Genomic DNA, 9672 nt, shown 5'->3' with positions numbered 1-9672 from the left:
GGCAGGTTTCTGTGTTGACTTGCCCATGAGTAACAATCTAAAGGCAGTTTCAGAGTAATTAGAGACTGTAATCTCTCTACCTCATTCACCTTGGGTCCTCAGCTACCGTCTCACATCCAGCATCTTTGTCGTGACTCGTGCTCGATTTCATTTGGCAAACAAAATTCCCATTGATGTCATATGAAGGAGTCAAAGCTTTGAAGTTCCTCAATTTCAAATTCAACCCACTTCCTAAATGCTGAATTTCACTTCCTCATTGTTGCCTCCTGCATCATCTGTACAAACCAGCCAAGTTAATAATAAATCAGTATTGTGCAGTATGAAACTGAAAATTGGATTTTACACACCCACACACATTATATATATATATATATACACAAATTGAAAATAAAGCATATACATATACATATATATATACATATATATAAATATACATATATACATATATATACATATATATAAATATACATATATACATATATATATATATATATGTATATATATATAAATAAATGTGTATATCTGTATATATGGGTATGCTTTATATTCTTTTTTTTGTGCTTCTTGCCAGTTCCTTGGAAAATACCACAAGACCCACAAAGGTTCATAGAGAAATATATCTCTGGTTTATTAATAACATTCTTCATCATCAAAACTCATTAAGACAGAAATTATAAAACAGTATTTACACCTTGTTAGTGTTTCTTTTTTTCTTAAGTTAAATCATTCCACAGAGAACAAAGGACAGACAGGAGTTTATTTTATCCTCGGTCACTTCATTCCCTCTGTTCCCAAATTGAGATTTATAACAATAAAAAAAAATATTTATAATGATTATTGACAGTGTTTTGAGGTACAAAAAAAACATAACCAAAATTGATTCACAGGTGCTCACAAATATACACACATGAACAAACCCAAACCCAGTACGATTTAGAGCTGGCAGGGGTACTCTAACTCAACATGCACACACATGAACAGGAACAACAACCTCAGCCCAATTGGATACAAATCTATACCGTATATAACAAAAATACCCTCTTGATATGGGAGTGTGTTGGCATAATATTCAGGGATGAACACTAAACAGTTACTAACAGAAAGTGAAGGCAACAGAATGACGAGAAAAGCAGAGTCACATGAAAGAGCTTGCTTGTCAGGCGTGGTGAAATCCTGGTCAGTAAATTGGGACAGAAATACTTAAACGAGGAAACTTGGAAAATTTGCAACCCTTTGGAAAATACTGCTTTCCTTGTTAAAGTGCTTTCATTTTTAAACACAGACTCGACTCAAAAGTCAATGGAATTTTTACAATGGATTTTTGATGTTGCCAAATATAAATACTGTGGTCAACAGAAGTTTAGGGGCCTTTAACATCTTGTTTTTCAAATCACCTTCTCAAATTAACACTCCTTTAATAATTTGTAAATTCCATTACTAGAAGTAAAACAAAAACGAAAAACCGACGCTATGAATTAACGACTCCACGGACGCAAAACTTCAACATCACAGCTCGCTTTCAATTCCTCTGTTTTCAGCATAATGACATTTGTAGTCTCCCTTTACCACCTTAGCAAATGCTGTTTTTAAGACACATAAGGGCTTCAAAAATCACCAGTGCATTATTTACTTACATATCTTATCACAACAAAATATTAAAATGTCATCAGCTAGTGTTGACTACACACTTTATTTCAGGCATTTGACCAAAAACCAACCCCACTGACAGTGAGATAAGGCATCCAGACGCTCAACAAAGCGAACGTTATTCCTGCACCACTCCATATCGGTTGTTTGGGCTTCTTTGTGTTTCTGATCTGCCCAGTTGTTTTCTTGTCTCAGTCTCAAAGATGAAAAGTAATAAAAAAAAAAAAAAAAAAAAAAAACCCACTTGATATTGTTATGTTCAGCATTGTTTTTACAGTTCAAATTCTTTCTTGATAAATTTTCTTCAAAATTTTCTTTAAATCTGTCATTAAACATGAGATACATTGAAGTTTCATCAGTCCTCAACCATCATGAAAACCATTATCATTACAACAGAAGTTTTGTTTTCATGCTAAGACCAAATTTTGCCGCTTTGCTAAATAATACACGACAGTGAGAAATGTCTTGTCCTCACTTAACCACTGAGATCACCTCCAATTATCGACTGTGACCTTTAGTGTGAATGAACATGTTTCAGTTTAAAAGGAGAATGCAGTTCCAACATGACACCAAGGACTCCGAGTGTCTGCGGAGGCAGTGTGAGGCACACTGTTTTACAAATGTACTTGTGAAAGACCTCAAAGTTCTGGTTGAAATCAGCTGACCAACTGGCTCGAATGGATACGCTCACCAAATCGAATGTAGATGAACTATCAGCGTGGAAGTACCAAACACAGCTCAGACCGATGTTGCATCAGCCCATCAAACAAGGCACAGACGTTCCTTGTTTATTTGATTATCATGACAAATGTCTTTGGTACACAAAAGCGTCGAGTTAAATCGTTAAGCAAACCATTTCAATTTGGTGTTAATTCCAGCACCGATCTAATTTATCCAATCAATGCATCATCAAGTTCTGAATCCTGATTTGATCATTTTTCCGGAAAAAAATAATCAAGAGGCGTTTTTCCAATCTTGGAAACCACAACTTTTCTGAAGACCTTATTCTAATTCCAGGAACAAAGAGTTTAAGTATTAATAGCAGTAATTTTCTTGTAAAAATCACTACAAACACAAAATCACGGAATTGTTTAATTAACTGGACTGGAATTAAGGGACTTGAATACTTGTTGACTGAACGGTGACTGCCTGTGGCGATCGTTCTGTCGGGCTTAAGTTCATGCTGGTATATTGAGGCTGCTGTCAGTGTAAATATCCATCTGTCCATCTGCCATCAGTGTCTCAGTGAATGGTCAGTATCTACATAGAAAATTATGGTTTTGATTATAAAAACACCTTTGTTGGCTTCGTTGTTCATGTTGCATTTTTAAAAATCCCACCAGTGTAGCTCTGCCAAGAAAAAAAAAAAAGTTTTTTTTAATGTGAACCAAAAACAAGCGGTTATCTGCTTTCAGGGCTGATACAGTATGTCCTTTATAATCACTTCTGATGTTACAGTAAAGAAAAACCGGAGTGTGTGTGTGTATGCGTGTGTGTGTTTGTGCGTATCGGCATGAAAAATGTGACTTGTGATCATATGGTGTAGTATAAAAAACTAAAGTCTTTCCCCGAGAAACAGGCTAAATTTGGTTGGGCTGAGAAGTGTGTTAGGTTACGGAAATGCAGTTACAGTAATAGCAACAATACATGCTTACGTATGTCGTTCTGTAAGCTGGAGCCACCCTTACCCAAGTCTGATTAACCACAAAATAACTGCTGAATGCACGCAATGTTTAAGACACAAAATCTCATGATGTGTTTAAAAAAATTTTTTTTAAAATCAGATCTTCCCCTTTTAACAAAAACAAAAATTTAACTGTTTCGCAAAATAAATAATGATCTCTCAAAGTCTTGTTTAGTTAGGAGCTGATAAAGCTTCTTTCTCTTGGTTTCTCTTCTGGCCAAGTTTGGTGATAGCCATTTTGGTCATATGCACACCCACACTCATGCACGCACGCACGCACACACACACAAAACACTCCCCAAGTCTACGAAGTGTCCCACTGTTCTGGCATGCCCCTGCCTCTGCGGCTGTTAGAAACTAGTTCCTACAGAGACATCTAGAGTCCTGGCGATAGTGTAGAGAGAATATTTTCTATCATATCTACACTATATGTATTTTTTTCTCTCTGCCCACCATTTTTTTTTTTTTTTGTGGCCACCACAGGACTCTGTAGGACTTGACCATTGTGTGTATTTTTGCTGACAGCAAATTGAAGGCATGGAGAAAGGTTTAGACATAGAGGAGGCGGTCTGAGAGCAGGACGGCCACAGTTAACGTACCTGACACGTTTAATTGAACACATTCATTAGCATGTTGATTGTCTTGGTTTCTATACAGACGGGCTTGCCTATCGGTGCTAAAATCTCTTTGTGAGTCTGGGATAATGGCTCTGGACAGTTTCTATCCAGGAAACAAAAAAAAAATTAACCTCCCTCCCCATTCCCAAAAAATTTAGTCTTGTGTGCCCATCTCACACACACATTTTATCAATAAATATCAGCTTCAATAAATCTCTACAAACATATATTACTCTGATTGGACTCCGCTGACATGCTCAGGTTGTCTTTGTCTTCTAGCTGTAGCTGGATGAAGAGAGTGAGGGTGAAGGTGTGTGTGTGTGTGTGTGTGTGTGTGTGTGTGTGTGTGTGTGTGTGTGTGTGTGTGTGTGTGTGTGTGTGTGTGTGTATGGAGGTTATATGTCGCTACACATGCGGCGGCAGGTTGGTTTGGTAAGTCAAATGGTGGCTTTTAACCATCTCAGAGAAAAGGGGAGGAGGGCAGAGTCTCCCTGAGTCTCATTTATTAAGTAAAGTGAAGAGGAACACACATTTACAAGCACACCCCGCCACACACACACACACACACACACACACACACACACACACAGGAAGGAGCTTGCACATCAGCGAGGCTTCTGAACGATTGATGAGCCAAAGGGGAGGAGCTTTCTGGTCCAGGTTGGCAGGTCCTTCAAATCTTCATTGTCTTTTGATACATTAGGGAGCATGCATGCACACTCACACATTCACACCCAGACTCATGCCCTCACCAGCAAATAGTAGTGCATGTGTGCAAATGTTGGACGATGGGATGGGGAGGGGTCAAATGCTGTTTTCCAATTGGCTGTGGTGGTTGACTGTGTGCGGTGAGTTCTGCTCATTGAGGAGGAGAAGCGTTGTCTCATCTGGGCCGTTCTCTGTCAGGGTGGAGTCTACGCCCAGGTCTGTTATGGCGTTGTTGGTGGCGGTGGGGGGTGTCGTCTGATCAACACGAACAGGGTTGTGGCCGCTCTCAGGGGACTGGGGTGTGCTGTCCAGACGAGATGCTAGCAGGCCGTTCTGGTACTGAGACCGCGTGAACTGAAGAACAGAGATGGTGGCAGGGGGAGATCAAATAATTTTATTTTAATAAGTTTTATATCCATTCAGTTGATTTTTTTCCTTGGTTTGCATCAAAGTTAGTTTGAGTTTTGACAGATGCTCGTCTCTGCATATGTCGATTAACAAACACGTATATTTGCACAAGATAAGCCAATGGAATGCACACCAAAAAAATACCCCCCCCCGAATTTCTGAGAATGTATTGAACATTCACAATACCTCTGAGTGAAAACCTGGTTTGGGTCACTAATTACTCTGACTGGCAAAGAAGTGATTCATAGCGTTGTGGGTCTTTGGGCAGCGCTCGGTGATGGCTAGACTGTTTTCCACATGGGTGCTGTGTTACAAATGTTGTCAATTTACAGCTGAACTATATAATGTTTTGTAATGTTTATTTAGCCCTTACTATCGCCTTTATTTATCCTTTTCATGTTTTAAATAATAAGAAACAAGCAAGTTGAGTAGTTGCCACAACACAGCTTTGCATATCTCAGCCTTTGAGCATGACTGAGATGAGCAGAGACACGAAGAAAGATATTAGACTTTTAGAATCGTAAAAAAGACTTCGCCACTGAAATGCATTTCGGTCACCTCTCGTTAACGCCATCAATATTATAGGCTGAATCATTAAAAGCATTGATAGACCACCATGCACAAAAATAAAAGTGAGGATTATTTTTGAATCAGTTTCAAAACTGTCTTGGATTGATCTCTTTATTAATCGTTCAAGTTAGGTTTTTAATGTTAAATTCTTATTCCTATTTGTTTTTTCATATTTTGTGAATCCCATTGGACTGCATCTTTTTGAATGAACTTTGCTATGTAAATCATTTTTTTTAATTAGCATTTGGTCTGCCAGGGAAAGCAATATTATGGGTAATACAAATTTGCTTTCATGTTCAAACATAAATAAGAATCGATACTACTGGCATGTCTGAAAGGTCATCATGAATTACAAGCTAAGTTAGCGCTCGTCCTGGAACAGCTACTCTAACATCTCAGATCACCAAACTGAATTGACAGGGGCTTTGTCCAAGCGTGTTGCTAATTTTTTCTCTTGTCATTACTTTCATTTTTTGTTGTAATTCTGTTTGACCATTCACTTCGATGCATTTTACGGTATGTTTTAAATCATACTTTTATCTGTGCTTTAAAAACGTTTAAATAATACCTACAATTAAAAACAAGTAGAACGTTAGTATTGTTGCATTGATTTTGAATGTCAAAACTGTAACTCTGTTTGAGATGTTGTCATATACGACAAGTTCAAACATTTCTCCCACCTCGAGATTTGAAGCAATTTGGCGAGTTACCTCCGAATCAAGATCACCGTCAGGCAAACTATTAGGTTTGCTCGCTTCTTCTAATATAATAGATGACTAACCTTGACAAACTGCAGGTCGGTGAGGGCTCGGACGTAAAAATCAGGAGTGTATTGCTGCGCGGGGAGGCTGTTGTTGAGCTGGCTGCTGCTGCCACTGACAGACAGACACTCAGTCCTGTCGGCTCCACTCAGAGAAGCGGTACGATTCAGTCCGCTGAGGTGGGATGGTGAGCGGAACTCTGTAAATACACGCACGCACGCACGCACGCACACACACACACACACACACACACACACACACACACACGCACACACACCAAATAGATTATCATTTGCTCCTCCTAGCTATTACCAGACAGAGCTTTGTAACTCAGAAAAACAGGTAATGTTTTTAATAACTACAGAAACATTTGTGACCTTGTGATGCAAACAAAGGTGGATAGAAGATGCTGAGATGCGGGTTAATAATGATATGCAGGAACTAATTAGTGACATACAATGTATGACAAAAGCACATATAACTAACATCTAAACCAACCTTGAAGAAAAGGAGGAGAAACAGAGAGAGCCTCTTAAGGTGTTAATGTTATTTCATTTCTCATGGCTCAAAGGAAGCAACACACAATTTCCAAAACCATAACTATCAGTGATTCAGTTGTTATGTTTCTCAGGATGCTCTAGTCTACACCAACCAAACTCGCAATTCACCCACAGATTTAACAGAGGTGGAAGCAATTTTAAATGGAATGGAATAAATAAGTGGAGGTATGAGACAAATGAAGTTCTTTACTTACAGGTCCACTTTTGAAGAATGTTTTCTTCACAGGTAAATTTGCTACCTCAAAAATACAATATTGGTCTTCAAGAGGCCAGCAATGAACCTTTTGACTAACAAATATGCTGTAAGCAAATTAGCAAGTATTTGTACCCTTTTAGATACACACTGGTGCCTCTGTTTCTGAGTATGTACTGGAAAAATCTGTCTTAGTTTGGTGTTGGAGCCACCAGGATGATTGGAACGATTTGTACAGTTTTGGAGAACTCTACTTAGAGGATGTAACCCCAGTGTTCCAACAGACAGTCCCCCATTTGGTGTTTAAGGATGATGAAGAGCTGTGCGTACTTGACCTTTGACAATGTGATCCATCACGAGACACTTCTGTTGCTGGGAATGTTGGGAATGACTAAGAGTCTCTTTTTCCTCTTGAAGACTGATAATACTGTAATCACCCAACATTGCATATTCCTTGTCAATATCATATCGATTCTGTTGAACAATCAGTAGGCTTATACGCACAGCTCCGATCAAGATACAGTTATACTGTAGCTCATTACTTTATTATGAATTGGTCTACTGTCATCCCAGTATACAAGAACAGGGGAATAAGTGATTTCGTGAGAGAAGTATATCTACCTCTGCTGCAGCAACTAGCAGTGTGTCACCTTACAGCCAGTTACAATCAGACTCTCATCTGGTTGAGATTATGCGTCACATATCCAGGCAAATGGCAAATACTGTGGGACCTTTGGAACGTGCGCAGAACGCCTTGGCCAATTTGGGGCCAACTAAAGTGTAGAATTGCCAGAGTAATGTAATCCAAGACTGAATTATCTAGGTATGTTTTCTAAATTGCCCAATGAATTTGGAGGCCTAGTCCTAACTTTTTGCTTACATTATTACTGGGCAGCTAATATCAGAGTGATTGTAAACAGGCAACTGGCTAATGACCCTGATCCACAGACTGTGATACTGTCCTGGTTAGCAACTTAACAAAGTTTACCTAAAAAAAATTCCCTCAGGGCAGTTGTCTTTTCATCACCAAGGCAAAGACCCTTTTCAAACACTGATGCAGTTTTTAAGAAGTGGAGTAGGAAAGGAATAGGGTCCATAAAAGGTTGTTATGCTAATAAACATCTAGTTCATTTGAATTATCATAAACAAAATATGAACTGCCAAAAACACACTACTTTAGGTAGTTACAGTTACGTCATTACACAAGACACAATATCTCATCATCGGATTCCCTGCCTGAAGAAAATTATATTTTTAAGGTCTTACTCGGCCCACCAGAAGCTAAAAGTTTGATTTCAAAATTGGTTTGTATTTTCTACTACAAACTTTTCTGTTCCAAAAGAATGGTATCCTTAAGGAGTTGGTTATTAAACGATTACATTTTTAAGACATTATGCAAGTCTGCAAGTCTATATTTTGCGGAGAGTTTGAAATGGAAGCAGCATCCGAGAGAATATTCAGAACCAAGATCCAGTCAAATCCTGAACACAAAACAATTCCACCAGGTCAAGTAATTTCCCCTTTGGACTTATCATGGTTATTATAGTCATTCTCTAATAATTATTTCGAAGCCTGCAAGTCATTTTCCACCTCTGCTCAAGGATACTGTTACCACAGTGACTAAGAGTCATGTGCATCACCCAGTCAAAAATTTAGGATAGTTAAATTCTGTCATGCTGATTTTGGTTAAACAAATACTGACTGCGTTACACACTTGCACACACACACACACACACACACACACACACACTCCACACGCAAGCTTTTTACCAGCTGTGTTTTATTACCAGTAGGTGTAAGTCTTCCACCAGGGGGCCTCAGTGAGTCATAGGAAACTGTTTTACCTGGACATGTCAGCTGCATTAGATTCCCAGGAATTAAGCAAGCAAGCTAACCCTGAATAACTACAACTAATGTTCTAGTGAGTGGTTAGATGATCTTTATTATAGTGATATTAAGGAAATAAACTTGTAAGATCCAGGAGGGAGCTTTCCCTTCTTTATTATTTAGATCCTTTTAACTTAACGTTCATCTGTGACCCACAGCACTCAAGACTGAAGCCCTCTCAGACTTTGTCTGATATGTTTTATTAATCGGTTTGTGAGAAAATTTCCATCAAAGGACATCTGATCGATACCCAATTCATGAGTAAGACTAATGAGAACAATCATCAAAATAAAGACTACATTTTTACATTACCATCAAAGAGAAATTCACTGCACTTTTTTTTTTATATCCTGAAGGCAGAGCATGCAGAATTATCAAGCGAAAAACCTGATGCTGGGTTTCCCGATTTCCCTCTAAACTTCAGTCATATTACACAACACCTGAACCTATCACTTCGAGTTCAAAAAGACAAGAAAGGTGGGTGTGATACTTAACACCATAAGTTAGGGAAGAGTTACAGATAGGCTACCTCCTGGATCTTTATTTTGAAAAAAAAAAAAAGTTTTTTTAAACATCTGTTAGATGGGTTTGTTTTTTTTTAGAAAAGAAATAGACACAGTTCCAAACAGTAATTCTT

The 9672-nt window shown here is 38.4% G+C and overlaps 1 protein-coding gene across 2 annotated transcripts in view; it reads right to left on the bottom strand.

The window, feature by feature from the left end:
- Nucleotides 1–603: 603 nt before the first annotated feature.
- Nucleotides 604–9672, bottom strand: part of cnnm4b (cyclin and CBS domain divalent metal cation transport mediator 4b) — a 59772-nt gene continuing 50703 nt past the window's right edge. Inside the window, exons 7-9 of one of the 2 annotated variants that reach the window (XM_086206901.1) lie at nt 8936–8992; nt 6416–6594; nt 604–5010 (exon numbers count right to left, since the gene is read on the bottom strand). In XM_086206901.1, the coding sequence (XP_086063027.1) occupies nt 4753–5010; nt 6416–6594; nt 8936–8992 (494 nt within the window). In that variant the 3' untranslated portion in view covers nt 604–4752. The remainder of the gene's footprint in view (nt 5011–6415; nt 6595–8935; nt 8993–9672) is intronic. The other variant, XM_086206900.1, reaches the window with a different exon arrangement.

Source organism: Aulostomus chinensis, chromosome 6, assembly GCF_037954235.1.
Source record: "Aulostomus chinensis isolate RoL2024-O1b breed Wild chromosome 6, RoL_Achi_v1.0, whole genome shotgun sequence".
NCBI lineage: Eukaryota > Metazoa > Chordata > Actinopteri > Syngnathiformes > Aulostomidae > Aulostomus > Aulostomus chinensis.
Note: the sequence above shows the minus strand (reverse complement) of the source record. Positions and strands in the feature narration are given on the sequence as shown.